Here is a 26,595-nt window from a genome sequence, read left to right on the forward strand (position 1 = left end):
TAAGACATTCAGCTTTGAACCTGGTGCTGTACTCCCCCCAAACCACCCACATTTGTAAAATATCGCTCTCTAAATTCATAGACTGCATTTTTTTATATTGGTTTTACAAGTTTGTGATGATTTACAGATTCTGGGGTCTCTAGGTTGCATCATAGTTGTTACGGTTCTGAATGAACTTTGTCTGATGCCTTGGTGTTTCCTGTTATAGAGTGTTGCCTATGAAAGCCTGATAAATATGTAGCATACATTTAAGCTAATTTCTTTTACAAAGAAAAAAAAATAGATAGATAGATATAATTATATATTGTTTTGTTAGTTTTATTTGTATCTATATTTTATATCACGTTTTATGTTTCATGCTTCCCTCTGCAGTCTGTACTTTGAACAAGCATATTTTGTTACCATCAGATGCATGCAAGCTATTGTTTGCCTAGATTCAGATAAGACACAAAGCTCTTGTTTTTGCTGAAGTGATTCCTGAAACAGTTAATTGAAATACCTTCAAAATCAGTTCAATATGGTACATAAAGCAATAGGAGGAATGTTCTGCAAGTGGAACACATCCCTCCCTTTTCAGCCAATAGGAGCAGAGAAACAGGTCCAACACCCATTTTTTGGGACTATTAATGGACTGTTGGTGCCTAATCTGTGATTCCTCCTGTCAGCTGTGTTAGAGACAAAAGAATTTCTTATCCCTGAACTCGTTGCACTTGACAAGTACCAAGAACAGGTAGCTCGATATTACAAAAAATAGTAGTGAATAGAAAATAATCTTAAACAGCTTGAAATGTAATATTAGCTAAATATTATAGACCTGTTTTATACCATTTCACTTTTTTTATATATATTTTTCAGTATATATTCTTTTGGCATTATGAAGTATATTAATAACCTAAAAAAGCAGTGTTTTTACTCTTAATTTTAAAAAGATGCATTTATAACTTTAATATTATGACATGTTGAATGCTTTCATATTTTTTACTTTACTATATTAAAGTATATTTAGTGCAGAAGATATTGCATATATATATATATATATATATATATATATATATATATATATATATATATACAGTATATATATTTTTTGAACCTTTTTCCTGGTGTTGGCATTTTAAATTACATGGGAAATATATACTCGATGGACTCTTCTGTGTCTCTTCTGCAACCTCACTAACTATGTAACTATATGTAAAATCTTTTAAACTTTATGAATATTTGAATATTTTTTAGTTTGCTGTCTGTTTAGCACTATATAGTAAGCTGTTATAAGTAGTAATTAGAATAAACTTGGTATTAGATACATTTAACAATATTAGATACTATTAAACAATAATGTGTATTTAATAATATAACAATTTGCTAATTAAAATTATATGTGAAAATGCAATTTTTTACATGTTTAATTACATGTGATGTGTCTTTTTCCAACCTCACTATGTAACTTAATATAAAATCACTAAACCATATGACTGTTTAGCACTTTATGTACATACCTTGTTAAGTACAATGGCATAATATTTGTCTACCTGTAGCAAGGGCAAAACTTATGATCTTAACATCAATCACTTTATTTTCTAGAAAATGCAGACAGATTCATACATCATCCAGGTGAATGGTTCTCCTGTCCACCCTAAAGTCCTTGATGTTCATGTTAATATTCAGAAGTCTAATAGCATTGAAAAGTTAAAAAATCGAAAGCCAAGATGGGCAGTAAGAGCATCGGAAATGTCAAAGAAGACGTTTAATCCTATAAGAGCCATTGTGGATTCCATGAAAGCCAAACCTCATCCTAATAAGCAAATGATTGCCTTATCTATAGGTCAGTATCTGGGTGACACTTGTCTAAAGGCATATTATTTACATACATATATATATATATATATATATATATATATATCATACTGTTCATTTGATAAGGCCTCAGTGATGACAATCATGAGGTCATCATTATAGGAAAGTCATTGGAGCTACATATTAACATTAACACACTAACCCAAAGTAACATTTATTATAGGGGACCCCACAGTATTTGGAAACCTGCCTACTGATGATGCAGTCTCTCGAGCTATGAAAGATGCAATCGACTCTCAGAAGTATAATGGCTATGCTCCAAGTATAGGTAAGCCTGAAGGTTGCTTATGATTGACTAACAATATTATCCAGAAACGATCAGAATTTGTCGTCAGTATTGTAAAAGCCAGAAGAAAAGTAGTCAGTGCTACCATAGAATCTAAAACAGTATTATTTATTATATGGTCATAACTATCAGAAAATCCAGAAGATCAGTACAGTCATGATTAGATAGAATCCAGAAACAGTACCTATAATTCTATGAGGTATCCAGACCTGTAATTCTCTTGTATTTACAGGATACCAGTCTAGTCGGGAAGTAATTGCCAAGTTCTACACTTGCCCTGAAGCACCTTTAGAAGCCAAAGTAGGTGTTTGATTGCTAAAGGAACATTGGTTAAAACTTTATATACAGAGCTGTCTTAGTTATAGGCCCCTTTAACAATAATTACTTTCTCATTAAGGATGTTATCCTCACAAGCGGCTGCAGCCAGGCTATTGAGTTAGCTCTTGGAGTTTTGGCCAATCCTGGACAGAACATCTTGGTCCCATGCCCTGGATTCTCTCTATACAAAACGCTGGCTTTGTCTCTGGGGATAGAAGTCAAACTCTACAATTTGATAGTAAGTTACAATTTTTTAAATTTAAATCTTTACAACTTTAACATGTTCTCACCCAAGCCTCACCCAAAACATTTGTATTTTGTATGTGGGCTTTTTTGTACTTTTTTTTTTTTACTGTTACCCTTTATGCAAAAGGATATGGATTAAAAAAGGGTTGATATCTTTTGATAAAGCAGATGTATATTAGTCCTTATGTCCTTTTCCTGACTTGTTCACACAATGTATAACAACGGCTGTTCTGTGACCTAGGCGGGTCACTTGATCTTCACTTCTGCTGAATTCGGATGTGGGTGCACTGAATTCACCGCTGCACACAATGGAGCGTGCGGCTGGGGTGTGAACTAATTCTCTGCAACCGCTATTCAATTTATAGCAGCCGCAGAAAACTGAAATTTTTCCATTTTTTATTTTAGTTTTTTATTTTTTTTTGTGCGGCCACTAGCAATCCCGGCCGTTGTTTATACTAGGTGTATACACTCTGGCCGTGATTCCATAGACAACAACACAATGTAACTTTCATATTAATCACAGCTGATGTTGCAAATCGGCAACAACGGCTGTGATTAATATTAAACTTACGTAGTATGAACATAGCCTCAAGATGTAAAAGCTCTATGGGGGATATGAAACTGTACCACTGAACCTCATTGCTACTCTGGAAACTGTATTTTTTTATATAAAAATGGAAATTCATAGAACATTTAGTTAAGCTGCACAAATGTTCAGCATTTAATTGCTAAAGCCGCCCTCCATAATCCCTATTTCCTAATTCAAACACAGGAGGGCAGCTTCCTCTCCCTGTTTGTGATAGTACTTGCAGGGAGTTGGTTGTCTGACGGTAAAATGGTGCTGGCTTAGGCACTGAAGCCAGAGTGCTAATATTATTCAAGCATGTCACCAACATAGATAGGAAGGTCCCTGCCTGTGTTTAAACAAAAGCGGAGCATCTTGAACTGGCACTGAAAATGGGACATAGGTGCTGCTTTCATAATTTAACTGTATTAGTAAGTTATATTAATTCCATTTAAAAGGAAAAGCGTTTAAACAACTTTTCTTGTCTCTGGAAAACCCCTTTAAGCGACGGACCTTACCCACCATATAACGACCACATTTGGGTATCTTCACAACTTCAAGTTTCTAGACACTCCCCCATTTATAATACTGGTGTCTTCTTATGTGGTAGAGAGCCACTGCCGGGAACCAGCGCCCTGGTGTGACTGCTACCCCTGCGCCTCCTATAGCAACACCCTCAGGCATTTTCAAACAGACACTTTGCAAATAAATTAATAAAAGATGAAGAGTCATTCATTTTGGCAGAAAATGTAACTTATAAATTCAATCCCACAATATTTTTGGATATGCTTCAAATGGAAATGAAGATCACTAGGAGTGTAGAACTAAACAATATGTTGCCTTTCCAGCCAGAGAAGTCCTGGGAGATTGATTTGAAACACATGGAATCTCTAGTGGATGACAAAACTGCCTGTATCATCATCAACAATCCATCCAATCCCTGCGGCTCAGTGTTCAGCAAAAAACATTCGCAAAAAATCCTTGCTGGTGAGTAGTATGGATGAAATGTCTTACTAGTGCACTGTATGTTTGAAGCACTGTTGTATAATAACCCTTATATACCCTGAGAAGGTCCATATACAACATATACAATCAACTAGAAATATACTAACAATTAATATTGATGTCTTTATGATTTTGAAGCTATAATAAGCCTCCTTTCATTCATCCAGATTTTAACATGCAAAGTTCCAATGTTTTTCCTATACATGTGGACATTAGTGCAATTGTTGCTTTCCAAAAAAACTCCAAAAACTAAAAAAAATTAAAAAAATCTATACTTCTAGCCTGAATTTCTATCTGCCAAAAAACTATTTTTAAAGAATTTGTTGTGTCTTTATACTCAACTGTTACAGTAATACTAGATTAATTTGGTGCATCTTTTTACAGTGGCCTCCAGACAATGTGTACCCATCTTGGCTGATGAAATTTATGGTGATATGGTTAGTAGACCCCTTTTTTAAAAGCTTATTTCTCTTTATAATGATTTTCTTAATGGTATGTTAGTTACAGATAGTTAACGCTTTTTGCTGTGGAATTCCACATCACCTGCATTAGATTCCTGGTGAGCTTGTGGAGGTACATGGTAAGCTTATGCTTGTACATGGCAGCCAATCAGAACAGAACCAATCTGCAGTGTAAACTCTAGAGAAGAGAGAGGACAGCATATAATAGAGCCTCAGCTGATGATTTCATTTCACTGGGTTAGTGACTCCTTCAGAGCCCCATTCTAATTTGAAGCCTACCCCTTCCTGTCAGTTAGACCCACCAGATGTTGCAATGACTTTGCCGTTAGTGGATTCTTTTGATTTTTTTTTTATTTAATTTTTTTTTGGCTACATTTTTCAATATCTGGTCACCTAAATAGTTACAGATGTTTATTCCACAAAAAACGGAAAGTAACATACCCAGTATGGAACAAATTAACTTTTTTCTACTGATACCAATACAGTAAATTAGAACTATGAAATCCATGTGAGTTTAAGTTGCCATAATTTTAACAAGTATGTGTTAGTGTTAGAAATGTAATGTTAAATATTAACTGGCATCACCCAACAGGGGGCATACATTATATTCAGAGGTGTTTTTATTAATTTTATTTTTTTATTAATCTTTCTTGGGCTCCCATAGGTATGCTTTACCACCTCCCGCCGCTGCACAAAAAAATTACGTTGCCGCAGTCTACAGGCTGCAGCAACGATAATTTACAATGCAGGATGACACAGGCACACATTGGAGTCCCAGCTGTCAGTATTAGCCGGGGACCCTCGCAATTGACAACACCCACACGAGCAGAGCTATGGTGCTGACAGTTAACTCTATAGATAAAGTGGTCAGCATGACCGCAGCATCTATAGGGCTTCAGACAGAGAAGTCTTCCTCTAAAAAGGGAGAATTCCCCATGGGTAACCATCAGGGCTCTGCTATGTGATTGCAGAGTCCCGATGGTAGCCACGGACACCGGAAGCTTCAGGCTACGGCTACGTAGCCTCGGGCTACAGAGGACAGCGGGGCATGGCGGTAAGGCTGGCTTGGGCGCAGGGCCACAAGATCTGCCCCCTTCCCTCTCTCCCCTGCCGCTATTACAAGCTTCTAATAGCGGCAGGGGGCAGAAATAGGGAAATAGGGACTTTAGCTTATGGGATCATTATAAACCCATAAGCTGAAGTAAAAAAATAACCTGGGCATTGATGAATCAATGACCCATGGTTGTTAAAGGGATAAAATTACGCAAGTGCAGGTAGAAACCTATGGTGTTGCTCTTAGCAAGTATAATTGTTACCGTAGGTAACACCTGTCTTCTATTGTAACCTGCCACTTTTTTAGTAACCTGCTTAATATTTCAACAGCAACAAACAAGAAGATGTATTACAGTACAATTAGCAGTAATAATAAAATTGATAACATGAATCAATATAGTGATGTAATATTAATTAGATTATAATTCCTGTTTTTTTAGGTTTTTGAGTATGGGGCATTCCAGGCATTAGCCCCCCTGAGTACTAATGTTCCAATCCTGTCATGTGGCGGTCTTGCTAAACGTTGGTTGGTGCCAGGTTGGAGAATGGGGTGGATACTTATCCATGACAGAAAAGAAATTTTTGGCAAGGAGGTAAAAAAATACTATCTTAATAAATATTCGTATCATTACTATTTTGCAATGCAAAATGGAGAACATACCTTATCCTATAGACATGAGCTTAACCAAATAAAATGGTTTTAAAAATGTATTTGCATTTTGTTGCAGATCCGAGAAGGACTTGTGAGACTTAGTCAAAGGATCCTTGGCCCATGTACCATTGTGCAGGGAGCTCTGGATCATATAATGAAAAGAACACCCCAGCATTTTTATGAAAACACCATAAACTTTATAAAGGTAAGTCTTCATTAAGATTGTATGTCACCTGTACTTGTAGACGGTAGACATTGTTCTGCCAATGCCACTTGTGCTGGTACAAAGGTGGTGGATCTTCTTTGGTGGTGATGAGAGATGAGCGCAACTCGAGCATGTTCGAGTCCAATTGTTCGGCATTTTAATACCGGTGTCTGAAGAAGCTAGATGCAGCCCTATGGAGTCCTTGAAAACATGGATATAGTGATAGGCTCGAGTTGCACTTATCTCTAGTGGTCATCCTTTACTGGTGAGTGGCCAAAATGATGATGGTACCTCCCACCAGTGATGAATTCTAATATGCACCTTGGGTGGCTGCCTTGGGTTCTTGGCCACCCAAAATGGACATATACTTTCTGGGCTTAATGGCCTCCCTGGTACAGTTCACAAACTGTTACAGTCCTCCACAAATCCCACCTATATGTTTGTGCAATTCGCAAGCTAAATAGCGCTAAACGCTAAATAAACACTATGGGGGAGATTTATCAAAGGGTGTAAATTTTAGACTGGTGCAAACTGCCCACAGCAACCAATCACAGCTCAGCTTCCAGCTCTGGTGAAAGGAAGAGGAGCTGTGATTGGTTGCTGTGGGCAGTTTGCACCAGTCTAAAATTTACACCCTTTGATAAATCTCCTCCCTATGTGTGAACATAATGTAAGTGAAACCAAATTAGCAACGTTGCGAATTAGTAAATCTCCTAGTTGTGAGAGTTAATAGAATGTGGCTTTATATATTTTATCAGAATTACTGTATAGAAAACAACTGCTCTATAGTGAACCCAGAGCTAACGCTATCATTCATAGTATTGCTCCACAGTTTTGTGATGGCTCCAAAAGGAGAGCTTAGTAAGATATTACAAATAATTAACAAAACTGCAAGAATATGACCAGCAGCCAATTGGCAAACAAGTTTTGGAAATAGCCATGCAAAGGCATCCAAACCCTACTAGACAAATATAGGGGGGGGGGGCCCATCTGCTTTTTTTTTTTTTAAATAACGTCCATTAATGCCTCATTTTAATTGACATCAATGAAATGCATTAAAGTATATGGAATGACAGCCACCCATTGTATTTAATACACTGTGTGCAGTGGGTGGGTGTATTTAATACACCATGTGCAATGGGTGGCCATCATTCCATAGAATTTAATGCATTTCATTAATGTCAATTAAATGTGGCAATAATAGACGTTATTTAAAAAGAAAAAGCAGATGCTTTTTTCTTCTTTTTTTTTTTCTTTACCCTACATCTGTCTAGTAGGGGTTGGATGCCTTTCCATTACATATTTCCAAAACTTGTTTGCCAATTGGCTGCTGGTCATATTCTTGCAGTTTAGTTAATTATTTGTTTGCGTGGACGTCAAAACAGTGATCATGACAATTACTCACGGACGTCTTTTGCAAACGGACGTTATTTTTTAGTTGTTCACACACAGTTCTTCTTTTTTCACCATCATTTCACCATCTTTATTATTAAATTCAATGAACACACCCAATGTCATTGTAATGACAGGTGTCTAAAACACAAAATGACTGATGTTATTTTTTACCTCAAAATGATGGATGTCATTTTAAAAATAATAAATGGAAATAAAAAAAATGCCATATTAACATAGCTGTAACGGCATCTATACAAGGTAGGCACTCCAATGTGGTCCTAAAGTTTTGATCCTACTAAAAGGCATTGTGGACAAGAGATGGCACCAGAATAATGCCAGGTTGAATCATATTAACTACTCTATGCACCTCCGCCATTTCTTAATACCCCGTGCAAACATACTATCGATCAATTAAAACAGTGCCCCAATGTAGTGTTGACCTAGGTTTAATAAATGTTGACCTGACTATATTGACCTGGCTATATCACAGATAAATCTGTGTGGACAGAACATTGGGGTAAAGCTGAGTTATTGCGTCAAGGTACGGGTCATGGCATTGGAACTGGTCTTATCTAATACAATATTACTCGCTTTACTCTTTACTTTGGCTTCATATTTTTCCGAGTCAACTCTTTTCTAGAACATCAGCTGACATTCATTCTATCTTGTGTTCTTTTTGTAGTCTAATGCTGACCTATGTTACAACACCCTATCATCTGTCCCTGGACTTTGCCCTGTGCGACCAGCAGGAGCCATGTATTTAATGGTAAGAAATACATTGGCTTAACAACCATGTGCAGTAAAATTCTAGTCATTATTTGACCTAGAATATTTGATCTAGAACAGGTCTACACAGGCAACAACTTTAACATTAGCCATAGTGACCAAGATTAACTAGTGCAAATGTGCAAGACTTATAATTGTCTCTTAGTCTCTATAGTGAACCTACTATAGTGAACCATTTTTTTTTTTTAATAATAAAAGTTAATGGAAAAACAGATCCCAATGGATGCACAAAAATGCATGCATTTTCATCCGTTTCTTATGTGTCTTTTACATAAAACAGATGAAAAAAAAACAGACTGCAAAAACGCAGTGTAAACCCAGCCTAAGCCAAGTGGACCGAAATGACCTAAATAATATCAATAGATATAATGAAATTACTCAGGAACAGTAGTCATCGTGTTACACCCAACATATTAGAACTCCGGAAAGCTAAGTAAAACATATTTTTCTCACTCCCATAGGTTGGTATTGACATGGAACACTTTCCAGAATTTGAGAGTGATGTGGATTTCACAGAAAGAATGATCTCTGAACAGTCAGTCTTCTGCCTCCCTGCTACAGTAAGGTTTTCATTATCTATAGATATCATGCTTATTATGTGCTAGGCTGCACAGAATCACATTTGGGTTGCATGTGGCATTTAGTATGACTGCAGTGCTTTCAGTAATCCATTATCCAGTGAACCATATCATGCCTTATGGAAGTGTGTAGTAGTAGTAGTAATAATAATAATAATAATAATAAGCCCCACCCCTTGCCAGATGAGGTTATTGGCGCGATTTTGTGAATAAATGCGGCTTAATTGTTGTTCGCCACAATTCTTATGCAATTGAGGACACAATTATGGCCCAGGGTGCTTTGATGGTGCTTTGGGTGCTCTTTCACAGTGCAGTTTTGTTAAACTTTCTTGCTGAAGATATGAAGCCAAAACCAGATGTGGATCATATTGAATTAAATCAAGTAAAAGGCAGGTGCTGCTTCTTTTCTTTTTATGCACTCCTGGTGTGGAATGGATTTATTTGTTCTTTATATTATCTTATTCATTTTGATCCACCCCTAGTTTTGGCTTTTCACACTGTAAGAGCACCATGAAGCTATGTTTCCCACTATAGGATATTAGCAGGAAAAAGCGACTGCCTATTGATAATGAGGGCTGCAAGTAAAGATCATGATCGTTATTTGTGGTCGACATTATCAATGGACAGCTGTCTATTGTCGTTAAATGATTGGTTAGATTGGTTAAATTCGTAACTTTACGAACACTTAGACCTTGTCCACACAGCAGAAGACAAGACTGTAATGCACGGTCTGTGACTGCGGATAGCCCACAGGTGTGCCGTATATCATACACTTCTGAAGGGGATTAAAGACTATGGAGCCCTGACAACAAAACGGTTCATATAAGTGAAGGTCCTATGTTTTTGCTGTCTGGGCTCTTGTCTACACACGGATCCATTTTCAAAACAAATGTATGGATGACTACGTTAAAAACAATGGGTTCTTTTTCTGTCAATAAAGACAAAAATAAATGGTACAGTATGTGAATGAGGTCTTACAGCAGCTTTAAAGCCAAAACCAGGTGTGGATCATAATGAATTAGATAATATAAAGAACACATGCTACTACTTCTCTTTTTTTTGTCTTTTTGGATCCATTCTACACCATGAGTGGGTGTAAAAAAAAAAGTAGTAGAAGTAGTGCCTGCTTTTTATTGTATCTAATTCATTATCATCCACACCTGGTTTTGGCTTCAGTGCTGCAACAGAACTGCATAGCAACCTAAGGGGCCTATTCCACGGGAGCAATAATCGGCCAAACCGGCCCAATTCGGCCGATTATCGATCGGTGGAATAGAGATAACGATTAGCCGATGATCATGTCATTGGCTGATCGTTCATTTAGGTTCAAACCAACGACCCAAGCAGCATGCATTACAGACCGCTCAGACCACTCAGCCAATCACAGGATGGGACCGCCGCGGCTGAGCGGTCTGACAGCTCAGTCAGGCCGCTCCAGAGTTGATGCTTCGCGCGGGACCCGGGGAGGAAGACGGAGCGCAGGAGAAGCCCTGCTAGGTAATGTATGCTGCAAGGGCTGCATGACATCGGTAACGATGTCCCTGCAGCCCTCACTAAACGATCATCGGGGCCGTGGAATAGGCCTAGTAAACAAGCGCCGATCTAGCAGATCGGCGCTCGTTTACATAATTGCTTGGCCCGTGGAATAGGACCCTAAGAGTATGTGCACACTGAGAAATAGGCGAGGAAGTAAAGAGGAAAATTTTCTTTTCTTCAATTGGATTTCTTGTACGCCTCTGCTCTCCGCTCCCATTGAAGCAACTGGTGACAGTTCACCAGCCCAAACTTTTATCAGAGCACCCGACATCATAATTAATCATGATGCAGGGAGACTTGAGATCTACTCTGCAGGACACTATCCGTACTATGGACAGTTTGCGGAGAGCATGTGAACGCATCCTTAGGGTATGTTCACACTGAACAAATGTGGTGGATTGCAGCGGCAGAGAGTCCTGCCTTCCTCAGTGTCAGATGGCATCTCTATGGGAGGGTTTTGTGTGCCTCCGCTCTCCTCCACTCTCTGCTCAAAGAGTTTGACATGCCAATTCTTGGCACACAAGCCCTCCCATAGATATGCCGTATGACACTGAGGAAGGCAGGACTCTCTGCCGCTGCAATCCGCCACATTTACTCAGTGTGAACATACCCTTAAGCTATGTTCACACATGTTGGAGTGTCTATCGCGATACTGCAGCATCCTGACAAAAATGATGCAGTACTACAGTGAAATGATGCAGCAATGCAATGAAACTGCAATGTGTGAGCCAAGCCTTAGAAAATGTGGAACATTGTTACTCATTCCTATTTTTCTTTTTTACTTTCCTATCATCACAGTGCTTTGAATACCCCAACTATTTCCGAGTCGTCCTAACAGTTCCTGAGGAGATGATGGTTGAGGCCTGCCGACGCATCCGAGAATTCTGCATGGAGCATTTTCAAGATGGAGATGCATCACAGGACCTGGAATGTGACAAATGAGCAACAACAAGCCAGGATCTTCAGTGCGTGAAATTCCTCAATAACTCCAACATGGCATCCTAAGGCCAAAATGGTCACCTTACTTCCAGCTAAACTCCATGTCCAACAATATATCACATTTACAGTTACTGTATGTCTTCACTGACAATTCAGTATCTTTTCTGTTTGTGACTATATATACATAGCAGTACAGTATTCACTAATATAGCCCCAGGGACATGGAAAGGGCCTGTGTAGAAATGTACCTGTAACATCTCTAATATAGGAAACGTTTGTTTTTATATGCCTGGCTATTTGCTTAAGGACATCATTAGTCTCCCGTTATTTATTACCATTACCAGATGATTGCCATATTGACCTCATAAGAGGCAACTCATTTTTAACAACCTCCCTCCATGTGATAGCCCATGTAATTTCTAACTTATCTGTAAATCATTCCATATACAACAAATGAGATTTGTCCCCCGTAAAAGAGCTTAAATGTATTGGCCACTGGGGGTCTACCTTCCCTGCAATCAGCCTCTCACTGCCTGTTGTTAGGGGAAATCTGTCACTAGTAAGTAACAGATAGATCAGGATAAAATAAATGGTGCCAGGTTTAGTGTGTGCTATGTGCAGAAGAGAGACGGTGCTCTGATTGGTCAGACAAGTAAGTGAAAGGCATTGCAATGCAATAAGGCATTATCTGCTGCCATGACTTGGCAAATTTACCTCTCCTCTTTAGTCAACCTCTTCAATGTCTAGAATATTCTAAGCTGGGGCATTGAGAAAGCAAAAAAAAAAAAAAAAAAACAATTGGTGTCCTATGTTGTCATTACAGTCCTGCAATTGAAAGAAAATATATTTGCATATAATATTATATACATTATGACTGTAGTATGTTTTATATCGCATACTCTAAATGCATGCTGTCTGTCTATACTATATATCTATTGTAAATTAAATAAGTTATTGTGTTTTTGTATGAATAAAGATGATAAAATAACATTTATGTATTCATTATTATAGGGAGTTCTTGTTGCTACTTATATTATGGTGCCATATAACAATGTACAAAGTCATTACATTTCTATTTCTAGGGTTTAAGAAAACCATCCAACAAACCCTTTTCCTGGAGTTTTTTGTTTTTTGGGTGGAGAAACACAAATCAGACAGGTTAAAGGGGAACTCCAGGTAGAGGTTGAAAGAAAATGAAACTTCTGCAGAAGCATAACGCATTACTTACCTGTCTATCCCAGTTTTGAGACTACCAAAAATCCATTTGTTTGGGGGGTTTTGCTCTGTTTTGTGTTTCTGTCCTTCCTGGTTTAGCATTTCCCAGAATGCAATGCTTTCCCTCATGTGATCATCACAGCCTCCACCCATTACAATCAGTAAAATTAGTGCAGCAGCTGCTTCTGTTCAGTCAGAGATGGTGAATCAGTCAGGGTATTGGGTTATTCAGCCAAGCCTCCTGTGACATCAAGCCCTGCCCCCTGTCTACATCATCAGCAAACACATACATAGGCATGGAAGATTTGTCTGCTAGGAGGGATAGCAGCAGGAGACAATGTGAATTGGCACAGGGCCATTTTTTTTCACTTGGATTTCTATTAGCTACCAGTGTGGCAGAACTGTACAGATACAGTAATACATTGTATAGACACATCTATAAAACTTTTATTGTACTTTTAATAGAAAACAAGTTTTTCTTATCCGGAGTTCCCCTTTAAGGCTATGTTTCCTCAAGGAGAAAATGACGTCAGTCTTTCAGGACGTCCATCATTTTAGCACCAAAAGACAGCCAACTATTGATGACGACAGCCGCAAATGATTATGAACATTATTTACGGCCATCACTATTAACACACATCTGTCTTTTGGTTCTAAAATGACAGACTTTCAGTAAGATGGACGTCATTTTCCCATTGTGGGATGGCTGCGTGCAGTAGTTGTACAGTTTGTCACCATTATATTCAGGCTGGCACAAGAGCTTTCACTAGGTTATCTCATGCTCTGTGAGTTGCTCACAGCTGGAATGGAGAATGCTAACTTCTCCGGGATACACCATATGAAGTGTCCAGTTGGATAAAATACTCTATACTTAGCCCTTTAGGTAAATGCACTACTCCACTCTAGGTCCAGCCTGAATCTGTGAAAGTACAACTTCTTCCCACAAACGCTTCTGTCGATATCTTCTCTTTTGTAATCCCTCAGGATGGACCAGAAATGAGATCCAAGGATCCTAGGATCCTTACCTTGTAGGAGCCTATTTGCCCTAAGCAATCCCTCGCAAAATCTCTTTGATGCTGGCCCTCTCCAGCATGAAAGAGACCACAAAAACACCAAACTATGCTGGGTCCATCAAAGTGCACACAGGGTCCCAGAAAAATAAAATGAAGCCGCCCTCACCTGGTGCCCATAGGAGCAACTCATCCTGGTGCACGTAAAGAGCAGCACAAAACATGTAGTATTACACTGTACTGTAGAGAGGAGATAGTAAACAGACAGTGCAAACACTTCACTAATACTGGGGTCTGGTCCCAAGTTAGGATGGCCCAGAAAAGACCATTGTATGTTTGAAATATTGTAATCTGAGGCCATTGTAAGTTGAGGGAGCACTGTATTATTGCTTTAGACTGCAACTGTTGCTCAATCTTTAAAATTAATCTTGTGGCACTACATAATGTCACAGTGTAGCTCTGCCCTTAAAGGGGTATTCTCATCTCAACTCACATAGGTATACTTGTAGGGCTCATCAAATTAAATATTTTTGCAAACTCATTCACCTAGCAAACTTAACTCCTTATTGTTGACAACGAGCTGTCAACAATAGGAGGGAAATAGCAGAGTATCAGAGGAAGCAGGGAATGTATTTGTAAAAATATTCAACTACAAATTATTTAACACAAGATTATATTAGTTGAGATGGGAATACCCTTTAACCATGTATATCCACACTAGTAAATCTTTCATTGTTTGTAGAGATGAGCGAACCTGGAGCATGCTCGAGTCGATCCGAACCCGAACTTTTGGCATTTGATTAGCGGTGGCTGCTGAACTTTGATAAAGCCCTAAGGCTATGTGGAAAACATGGATAGGGTACAAACCCACACACCGTATACGCAACAAATACGCAGCAAATACGCAGCAGATTTGTTGGTACAGATTTGATGCTGTGTTCAGTTATTTAGATCTAATCTGCTGTGTATTTGCTGCGTATTTGCTGCGTATCGCAGCAGTAAATACGCTGCTTATACAGTGTGTGGGTTTATACCCATAAAGTCATTGACTATATCCATGTTGTCCAGACAACCTTAGAGCTTTATCCAAGTTTAGCAGCCACCACTAATCAAATGCCGAACGATCGGGTTCGGATCGACTCAAACCCGAACCCGGTTCGCTCATCTCTAATTGTTTGCCATATTTGGTAATCTTTTTTACTCAATGCATCTGCTTCAATTATTTTTTTTTCCTAAAATCAAATAAAGATTAATTTATTAAAATTAATATCCTGGCCAGAGGAAGAGTGTATTCCCGAGTAGTGTCCACATTTACAGTAAAGACTGTCTTATAAGCAGATGTCCGTTAGTGACCACACCGTACTGCTTTGAGAATGTTGGCATCTGTTTCTACACTGCTACATTAACTTTTTGATATGTTTTTGAAGCTTAATGCAATTTTGGGGGTGTTAATTGTTTGTTTATAGACATATGTGGGCTATCACATTTGGTATATTATCCCAGTTACAGGCATAGTAATAAAATCTAACCAAACACACATGTCTTCCCTGGATTGTAGAAGTCTTACAGTCTAAACAACTTTCAGATGGTTTTGCATGGTCTGGACTCATCCACTTGAAACTGCTTCTGTTTTGATACTATCTGAGGGAACAGCCTGAGAATGTTAGCAGGAAGCATCCCTATTATTTTATGTTACCAGGTGCTCCATAAGAGGTGCTTCATGATCCACAGTCAGCATATAACAGAGACCAGATCAATCCAGATCAATCCAACTAGGCCCTCTCCCCACACCTGATGGGTCCTAACTAGGGATGGTCCGAACCTGCCGAGGTTCGGGTTCGTATGAACCTGAACTCTCGGCAATGATTCCCGCTGTCTGCCCGCTCTGTGCAGTGGGTGGATACAGCCGGAGAACTGCCTGGAAAACTGGGATACAGCCATAACCATAGGCTGTATCCCAGTTTTCCAGGTGGTCCTCCAGCTGTATCCACCCTCTCCACGGAGGTGGAAGACAGCGGGAATCATTGCCGAAAGTTCAGGTTCATACGAACCCGAACCTCGGCATGTTAGGACAATCCCTAGTCCTAACATCTGCAGAGATTTACCTGTAGCTGACACTGTTTGGCTTCCAGCTGACAATCAAGCAGGGATAAGGATAGAGAGGGAGCAAGGTATTGTTATAGCCCTCAGCATTTTATTGACTTGGAAAAGCCTCTTTGACAATTTCACACATACCATATCCGCGGAGGATCTTACAAGTTGACAGCAAAAGCCACTGCAGATACCTTAACAGTCACTTCAATGAGAATCCATACTCACAGTGGGATTGTCATCCTGCTGTGAGCATGTTAAAGTCAGCCACATTAACCCCCCATGGCCTGGGTACATAAATTACCAGGTTGCTTCGGGGGCTCCTGGTGCTCCTGGTGCTCAGCCAATCAGTACACTGTGGGAGCACTGGTGAACTGCTGTCTCTAGACAGGTGAGTTACCCCTAGACCACAGCTCCAACACATTTGGGTGCAGAGATTCAACTATACCTGAGTGTTTCTTTCAGACATAACCTGCTTACAGAGGACTGATCTGCAATCAGAGACACTGGCTGACAGCTGAGCGAGCAGGAGACCAGGCAGCATTGATTATTTATGAAGAGGAGGTAGGAGGAAGGAGGGGTGAGGAGTGCCAGAGTGTGGCCCAAATAACTCCTGTTTGACGCTTCATTACAGTAGAAGACCTGAGTGCATAATCCACTGCAAAGACAAATTACCAAAAGGTACCTTGCTTACTAGGGGTCTGCCAGCTACAGCACACTGTCAGCACCTTAGGTAGGGCCAAGGGGTTGACAGATTCCCTATAAGATTTTTTTAGTCTATTGGGTAAATTTTTTGTGTCTTGCATTATAGTTTAGATTTATGTTGCTTGTATGAGAAGAGGGGTAACTATTAAATGTAATTAAATTGGCCAGAATAGATCAGGAATAAGTTCTTCCTTTTTCCCATTCTTAACAGTTAGTGGAAACTACTTGTGGCAAATTAATGCAACTCAGAGGGCCTGTGCTCCTGATGTTTTAGGGTACAAACACACACACCGTATATGCAGCAGATACGCAGCAGATCTGCAGCAGATTTGATGGTGAAGACTTGATGCTGTGTTCAGTTATTTAGATCTAATCTGCTGCGTATTTGCTGTGTATCACAGCAGTAAATACGCTGCGTATACGATGTGTGTGTTTGTACCCTTAGGAGCAACGCCCCTGATCACAGATAGCCAGCCGAAAACTGATGAGTGGGCACAACATTGTTGGACGTTTATGTGTGACCATTAGAGATGAGCGAACCGGGTTCGGGTTCGAGTCGATCCGAACCAGAATGATCGGCATTTAATTAGCAGGGTCTGCTGAACTTGGATTAAGCTCTAAGGTTGTCTGGAAAACATGGATACAGCCAATGACTATATCCATGTTTTCCAGATAGCCTTAGGGCTTTATCCAAGTTCAGCAGCCACCGCTAATCAAATGCCGAAAGTTCGGGTTCAGATCGACTCGAGCATGCTCGAGGTTCACTCATCTCTAGTGACCATCCTTGCTAATAAATAAATGCAAATCCAACAATAACATTTCTTTATGTTACGTTTACACGGGGCGATAATTGGCCCGATCGCATGATTAACGATGTCGGAGTAACGTTTTTTTTAAATAACGATCAGCGTTTAGACGGTACGATATATCGTACCGAAAAATCATTTTAAGATCGTTTTAAGATCGCCCGCCCACCTGCAGCCCGGCCCCCAGCCCGCAGCCCGGCCCCCCCGCCCATCCGCAGCCCCCTGCGCCGTCTCAATCGCCACCCCCGCCGGTGCTCCGATCGCCACCCCCGCCGCTGCTCCGATCGCCGCCGCCGCTCCCATAGCCCCCGCCACCCCCGCCGCTCCGATTGCCCCCGCTGCGAGCATACCTTACCTGCTCGGCGTAGCAGGTGTTCCAAATTCCCGGCTCCCCTCTTCAGTGCATTGATTGGCTGAAGAGGGGAGCCGGGAATTTCAAACAGCTCCTCTTCAGCCAATCAGTGCTGCCGTGCATTGATTGGCTGAAGAGGGGAGCCGGGAATTTCAAACAGCTCCTCTTCAGCCAATCAGTGCTGCCGTGCATTGATTGGCTGAAGAGGGGAGACGGGAATTTCAAACACCCGCCGAGCAGGTAAGGTATGCTCGTGGCCGGGGCGGCGGGGGCTATCGGAGCAGCGGCGGGGGTGGCGATGGGAGCGGCGGGGGTGGCGATCGGAGCGGGGGTGGCGATCGGAGCGGCGATCAGGGCGGCAGGGGGGGGGATAGGCCGGTGGGGGTGGCCATCGAGCCGGCGCAGGGGGCTGCAGATGAGCGGGGGGCCGGGCTGCGGATGGGCGGGGGGCCGGGCTGCGGGCGGCCGGACTTTCGCGACGACTGTTTACACGGAACGATCTGCGAATTTTTTGCGAACGACGAATTGAGAACATGTTGAAAGATCAAAATGAACGATTTCTCGTTCGTCGTTTGATCGTTCGCTGCGTTTACACGTATGATTATCGTTCGAATTCGAATTCGCACGATAATCGTTATGTGTAAACGCACCATAAGCCTATGTAAAGGAAAAATAGAAGCCAAGTAGGAAGCATAATAATAATTATCAGCTGTGGGAGTATAAAGCTGAGCTACTCGATATCTATATGGACCCCATACAAACAAAAGAATCTCTTTATGAAAAGTGCATAAGAAGGAAAGGGGAACATCTACAGAAATGGTGTGAAAATTGGCCTTATCATCAAAGGGTTAAGGTAGACCAAATTTTTAAAGCTTCTTTAAGCTTCCTACAAAGTGAAACAAAATTAGTGGAGAAAGGGAAGATATAGTCTGGAATATTCCCAGATGGCTCAATTTATCCTTTCTCCAACCTGAATAAAAATTTAGACAAATAATGTTAGCCATCTGATAAGGGAATTTATATTTAAAATTTCCGAATTATTGTGATTGACTTGTGGACCTGAAATAGCAGAAAATTGTAAAGGTGAAAAAATACACTACCATCCTCATACATTGTGCATTTATGCTTACCTCCATTGACTTTAATCCATGAGATACTATCTTTTTTTCTGATCAGGTGGGCAAGGGGCTCAATAGCTAAAACAAATAAAACGGGAGACAAAGGGTATCCTTGGCTAGTGCCACGTTCAATAACAATGGGAGGAGACCATTAAAAATCACATGGGCTATAGAAGGGAAGTATAACTTTCGTAAGATGGGTCGAATTTTGACCCAAAATCCTACTTCTCCAAAAAGATAAAACAAAAAACTCAGTTGAGAGAATCAAAGGCTTTATAAAGATCCAAGGATAAACATAAAACTTGATTGGTAGACTTGTGGGCCCATTGTGACTGCACTAAAGATATAAGGTCTATGACCCTCCTTGTCTGATCTGCTGCCTGCCTATTAGGGATAAATCCCACTGGCTCATTATGAAAGTATTGTTCTATAAATAAATTTATACAAATAGCCAAAACTTTAGTAAGTATTTTTATATCTACATTAGAAATTAATAAAAAATGTATTTGCTTTGGATAGGCTGTCCGGGGCTACATCCACCTTCTCCAGGCAGCAGGATTCAAATCTTGGTTGTTCGGGTTCCTGTGAACCTGAACTTTCTGCAAAAGAAATAGTCTCACGCTGCTCTTTCTGTAATCCATTACCTTCAAGACAATACTATATGGGAATGCATGGGGAGATTTAAAATCATATGTGAGGGCTGCACAGGGTAGAAGGGCAGATACCATATTGGGAAGGCACAGGAAGGAGCATGATACTATATTAAGGCTGCAGAGGGGAGAGCCTGATACTATATAGGGGGGTCACAGGGGGTCTACACTATTTGAGGACTGCAGAGTGGGGTTTCATACTACATTGGGATTATACTATATGGGGACTTCACAGAGGGGACTTTATTATATAGAGAGCTTTCTACTATTATGTGGGGGGCATAGGGGGCCCTAAAACTGTATAGGGCCACAGGGGACGTAACTTCTATATGTGCTGCAGCAAGGAGACTAAAATGTTGCTCAGATTCTGGTATGAAGATTTATAGCCAGAAGAAGACTTCAAGGTAGTCCGGGCTGGATGGAGAGAAAAAGGACTTTGATTAGAGAAGATGCCCCCTGTGAGTCACTGGATGAAACTGCACTCTCTTATAGTTTCTGTAGTGATAGTGCTCAAGATGTGGCAGTATTATTTAGATCTGTAGTGGTATTATTGATAGTGTCTTTCTGTTTTGTTCAATAACAGTATGTAATCACTGTATGGTTTTAATATTTGATACTGAGTGGCACTTGATACTGAGTGGGGGCACTTTGAGGGCATTATACTGTAAATGAGCGCACACCCTGTATAGATTCTGGATCCATGTCCTGCTGATTCTGAGGTGGGGGGGCAAAAGCAAATTCCGCATGGCACCATTTACCCTAACGCCGGCCCTGGTTTTAATGTTGTCCTTGTTCTTAGGAGCACTAGGGGATTAAATTTGGTAAGATTCCTACCTTTACAACATTTCAATCATTGCAAATATGCATAAAACTGAATATTTTCTTTGAAAGTAAAAAATGTTTTTGAACTTTGCTGACATCTTGTGGCTATCAACATTATAGCCTATCTACAAGATCACTAGATTGTGAATCTGTGGCAAACAGGTTGCCTGTTTTTGGAGACCTAGTGACAATGTATTAAAGGGCTATCAATATTTGTAAGTTCTTACGGAGAGGTAACTGCCAGGAATCAGACATCAACAGATCATTATATTAACCAAAGAACAAAAACACATTTTGCAAGTATATTGACCCTTGTGTGGATGAATAAAATGAATAAGTTCCATTACTAGAAGGCACGCCAAGCTTCACTTGGTCTGACAGTCAGAGCGCCGTCCATGCTGTTCGGCACAAAGGAAATGTATCCAAAAAATGATAAAATGTGTTGGTGTTAAACACCTCTCAATGCACTCTGTCTCTTGCCGGTCCTGTGTTGTAATGGTCAGATGGTAAACTGTGCCGGACCGATGTGGGAGCTCTGGGCTGGATGATAGCGAGGATACGCTGATGTCGCTGATGTAGCCTTAGCATTGGGTGTGTGCTGTCTTGTCAATCATACATAAGCACATTGGTAATCAACGTTATCTTCCGTATAGAACTGATAACGTTCAGGTAATGTACGATGTATGAGAGCAGTCACTGTAAATGAAATTATCTAGATGCGTATTAAGGCACCAGGCCTCTTTCTCAATAGCTTATGGTACTTGTACTGTTTTTGCTCTATTTGGGTGGGTTCACACTATGGAATCTGCATTGAAAAGTACCGTCGGTTTCCGTTGCTCGCTTCCGTTCGTGGTGGCGTGCCTCTCCGCTGGCTCGATAGACACCATTCCATGGCTGGGCAGATTCCGCCTTCCGCCGAACGAACTGATGTGTCAATTCTTTCGGCGGACAGCGGAATTGGCCTGGCCATAGAATGGTGTCTATCAAGCCGACGGAGAGGCACGCCACTGCAAACAGGAACGAGCGACGGAATCTACCGAAACTTATCCTTGCAGATTCCGTAGTGTGACCCCACCCTTTACAAGGATACGAGGAGAGAGAGAAGTGAATTGGAGCTTCCCTTGTTTCTCTGAAAACATGGGATGTCTTTCAAGTTCCAGAGGAGTGGGACTGGGTCTGTGTCCCATATTATGAAAAAAAAACACATGAATATAGTTCACATCTGCGATATTGACATTTAAAGTCTCCAAATGGCAGCCCCTGTTTGTCTACATGTGTCCTCTCAGGAAAGACTGATTCACATACATAGTGCAGATTACACACACACATACACACACACATATATATATATATATTTTTTTATACTTTTATTAGTATGAACTGTATTTTTATATAGGTCATTTATGTTATATTTGCTATGTTATGTATTTTAATTCTTATGTGTAGTTAAAATTAAGAGAGCAAATAGGTGTGGTGGGCACCGCAAATTACATATCAAAACATAGAGGTGCAAAAAATAGCTAACATCTTTATCACGTGACTGATGACACATTGGTCACGTGTTTACAATTGGTGACTGGCTTCCCATGCAGTCAAGATAGCATGACGCATACATCACATGATTGCTCTATTATTATGTAGTGAATCTATCGGGCTTGATTTTTCATAAGGGTTGTACATCGGATAGTTTTGACGATTTATTCTGTACAGGCGCTGTTGGATCCTCAATATTTCCTTTTATTTGTGCATTGTGCTCACGGGACCGGACTTGGCATTACGTCACTTACGGTTCCGTGCGTTCCACCGTGGCGTGAGCTCCATGGTCGGACAAGATCCTCAGCAGGTATTTATGAAACTAATTGTGTATTGGCATATATATATATACCAACATTAGCAGCTTATCATCACAACTCCTGATGAAGTTATGGCAGCATAACGGAACGCGTGGGGTATAGGTGCTGTGTGCCAGGATAGACCTGCTACTGCGGCTATTGCTCTTATTATGGAATAAATTATTATTGTATTACTTGATTTTTTATTATTTGATACATATATTTTGACTTTTACTTTCTTCCATCATGTCTTCTGAAATGTGTAGTGCAGTATTGGCAAGACATTTATTGTGAGGGTTTTCCCCACCTGGCACATTACTTGTTGCTATGTATATTGTGAGGGCACTTGAGTAGTTTCATTATGGCCTATTAGGCCTTTTTAAGTGGTTTTAATATTTCTGCTGTTTTGGGTTGTTAATAAACAATTTATCATTATTTATCTATTGAGTGTGCATTACTACTTGTTAGTCTAGTCGCTTTCTTCTTTTTGTTGTTTGTAGTTAAAATTAAAATACACAGGTAATGTATACAGTTTAAGGCTAGGTTCAGACTATGTAACTGTGCGGCTGTATTTGCGGCTGTAATTGTGCGGCGGTATTTTTGGTGGTTCATGCGTACGCTGGAAAGTATACGATACACGGCTGCACAGTGCACACTATGTATGAATCTATGGCCCTATCGTAAACGGACCTGTAAAAAATGAACAAGACCATTGTTTGCAGCTGGAAATGCGGCCGTGGATTGACAGGCGGTCCGTACGGAGTACTTCAAAAATAGCCGGCAATGATGCCGAATGCCGATGCCTCTAATAGTTAATATATTAAATTAATAAAACACATTTTCTTTGTAATAAAGTCCCTTTCGTTGTTCAATAATTAAATTCTAACGAATCCATCATTGTGCAATTAAATATACTGTTAAAATAAATATATATAAATAAATGTATATTTATATATATATTTATTTTTTGACAGTATATTTAATTGCACAATAATGGATTCGTTAGAATTAAATTATTGAACAACGAAACTGATTTTATTTAAACGAAAATGTGTTTTATTAATTAAATATTAATTAGTACAGGAAGCTCTATAAGCCGTTAATTCATATTGCCGGCAATAGAGCATTCTGTACTAATCATCACTTTACTTTAATGAAAACATCAAATGTTTCTTCTAATTATGTTATCACAATAGCATTATTAGAAGAAACATTTAGAATTATATGTGCGCTCAGCTGATTGGCTGTTCAGCTGAGCGCACATATAATTAGCGGGTCCGCAGCACAGTGACTTCATTGTGCTGCGGACCAGCGAAAAGACAACATCGGGGTGAGGATAGAGCTCTCCCCACCCCCTCCCCTGCACTGCACCCCTCCCAGCAAGGAAGGGGGGTCACTTAATCCCTTCCTTGCTGGGATGGGTGCAGTCTGACATCAGTCTGGCCCCCAAGGGATTAAGGGGGATGCAATACATCCTCCCTTAACCCCTTGGGGGCCAGACTGTAAGCAGCGATCTGTAAAGATGCTGCATACTGTAAGGTGCACAACACCGCTCACAATGATGGGTGTTGTGCTCCTGTTTGTGTGTTTTTTGTGTGTTTCTCCCTTTTTGTTTTTCAGATATCGGTATCCTGGGGATTACGTCGGATTCTGTGGACTACGTCGATGACCAGCGGTTGTTTGGTTTTTTTTTTTAACAAAATGGTCAATGAGGGGTGTGGGGGTGTTTTTATTTGAATAAAAAATTTTTTTAACTTGTGTCTTGTCTTTATTTCTTTACTTTATAGACTTAGTAGTGGAAGCCGTCTAATAGACGGAATCCATTACTAAGTCAGGGCCTAGTGTTAGCCGGTATAAAATGGCTAACACTAACCCCCTATTATTACCCCAGTACCCAATGCCACCAGGGGTACTGGGAAGAGCCGGGTGCCAGTGGTCCCGGAGCTTCAAAATTGGCGCTCCTGGACCGGGCGGCAGCAGGCTGGTAAGATTTAGGCTGGGGAGGGCCTAAACCAATGGCTCTTCCCACCCTGGTGTTACCAGGCTGCTGTCGTTTGGTTTTTAACCCGGCTGGTTATAAAAATAGGGGGGACCCTATGCGTTTTTTTTAATTATTTATTTATTTAAAAAAAAAACGCATAGGGTCCCCCCTATTTTTATAACCAGCCGGGTTAAAAACCAAACGACAGCAGCCTGGTAACACCAGGGTGGGAAGAGCCATTGGTTTAGGCCCTCCCCAGCCTAAATCTTACCAGCCTGCTGCCGCCCGGTCCAGGAGCGCCAATTTTGACGCTCCGGGACCACTGGCACCCGGCTCTTCCCAGTACCCCTGGTGGCATTGGGTACTGGGGTAATAATAGGGGGTTAGTGTTAGCCATTTTATACCGGCTAACACTAGGCCCCGACTTAGTAATGGATTCCGTCTATTAGACGGCTTCCACTACTAAGTCTATAAAGTAAAGAAATAAAGACAAGACACAAGTTAAAAAATTTTTTTATTCAAATAAAAACACCCCCACACCCCTCATTGACCATTTTATAAAAAAAACAAAACAACAAACAACCGCTGGTCATCGACGTAGTCCACAGAATCCGACGTAATCCACAGGATACCGATATCTGAAAAACAAAAAGGGAGAAACACACAAAAAACACACAAACAGGAGCACAACACCCATCATTGTGAGCGGTGTTGTGCTCCTTCCCACCCTGGTGGGAAGCATCTTTACAGATCGCTGCTTACAGTCTGGCCCCCAAGGGGTTAAGGGAGGATGTATTGCATCCCCCTTAACCCCTTGGGGGCCAGACTGATGTCATACTGCACCCATCCCAGCAAGGAAGGGGTTAAGTGACCCCCCTTCCTTGCTGGGAGGGGTGCAGTGCTGGGGAGGGGGTGGGGAGAGCTCTATACTCACCCCGATGTTGTCTCTTCGCTGGTCCGCAGCACAATGAAGTCACTGTACTGCGGACCGGCTCTTTATATGTGCGCTGAGCCGATCAGCCAATCAGCTGAGCGCACATATAATTCTAAATGTTTCTTCTAATAATGCTATTGTGATAACATAATTAGAAGAAACATTTGATGTTTTAATTAAAGTAATGTGATGATTAGTACAGAATGCTCTATTGCCGGCAATATGAATTAACGGCTTACTGGAGCTTCCTGTACTAATTAATATTTAATTAATTAAACACATTTTCGTTGAAATAAAATCAGTTTCGTTGTTCAATAATTTAATTCTAACGAATCCATCATTGTGCAATTAAATATACTGTCAAAAAATAAATATATATATAAATATACATTTATTTATATATATATTTATTTAAACAGTATATTTAATTGCAAAATGATGGAATCGTTTAAATTTAATTATTGAACAATGAAAGGGACTTTATTACAACGAAAATGTGTTTTATTAATTCAATATATTAACCATGAGAGGCATCGGCATCGGCATACTGCAGAGGATCGCAAACCCCGGTAATAGCGATTCATGTAAACTGTTTCCCTGCTTTCCCAGATGCATCCAGAGGTGTTTGCATCACTTTCTTAAGATTTTACTTGTTATTTTTAGTTGAACCAGATTTCCAAGTAAATGACCGTATGTTTTCAGCCGCATGTCTATTTTTTCCCACCGCCGTAGTTTCATCCGCACATTTACAGCCGCATAAAAAATACAGCCGCACACATACATAGTGTGAACATAGCCTTAGGCTATGTTCACACAACGTAAAACTACGGCCGTAGTTCTCGCCGCAGAACTACGGCCGTAGTTTTGCAGTGTGTATCATAGCCTAATTTGTAATGGGATCCCGGCCGGAGCGTATACACATCGTACACGCTCCGACCGAGATCCTATGCGGCGCCGGAAAAAACTGAAAGGTTCCGGCCGCTCGCTTCACTGTGTGCAACGGGAAGCTCTGATGCGGGCGGAAAGATCACTCGGTCGGTACTTAAGTACCGGCCGTGATGATGCGGCCAGACACCAGCCGTTCTGTGACCCAGCCGGGGTCACGGAACGGCCAGTCTCATTCCAAGTGTGCACATAGCCTAAGGGCAAGGGCTACACTGACATAGTTAATAGTGCCATTGCAGTCCTTGCTAAATGATT

The 26,595-nt window shown here is 40.6% G+C and overlaps 1 protein-coding gene across 1 annotated transcript; it reads left to right on the forward strand.

The window, feature by feature from the left end:
- Window positions 1–623: 623 nt before the first annotated feature.
- Window positions 624–12,869, forward strand: TAT (tyrosine aminotransferase). The gene is made up of 12 exons (XM_069966140.1): window positions 624–730; window positions 1,582–1,822; window positions 2,018–2,122; window positions 2,373–2,440; window positions 2,538–2,696; window positions 4,118–4,256; window positions 4,659–4,711; window positions 6,229–6,381; window positions 6,517–6,645; window positions 8,723–8,806; window positions 9,288–9,386; window positions 11,739–12,869. Exons 2-12 carry the CDS (start codon window positions 1,585–1,587, stop codon window positions 11,880–11,882), a joined length of 1,371 nt encoding a protein of 456 aa, XP_069822241.1. The 5' UTR covers window positions 624–730; window positions 1,582–1,584; the 3' UTR covers window positions 11,883–12,869.
- The last annotated feature ends 13,726 nt before the right edge of the window (window positions 12,870–26,595 follow it).

This window comes from Dendropsophus ebraccatus, chromosome 4, assembly GCF_027789765.1.
Source record: "Dendropsophus ebraccatus isolate aDenEbr1 chromosome 4, aDenEbr1.pat, whole genome shotgun sequence".
NCBI lineage: Eukaryota > Metazoa > Chordata > Amphibia > Anura > Hylidae > Dendropsophus > Dendropsophus ebraccatus.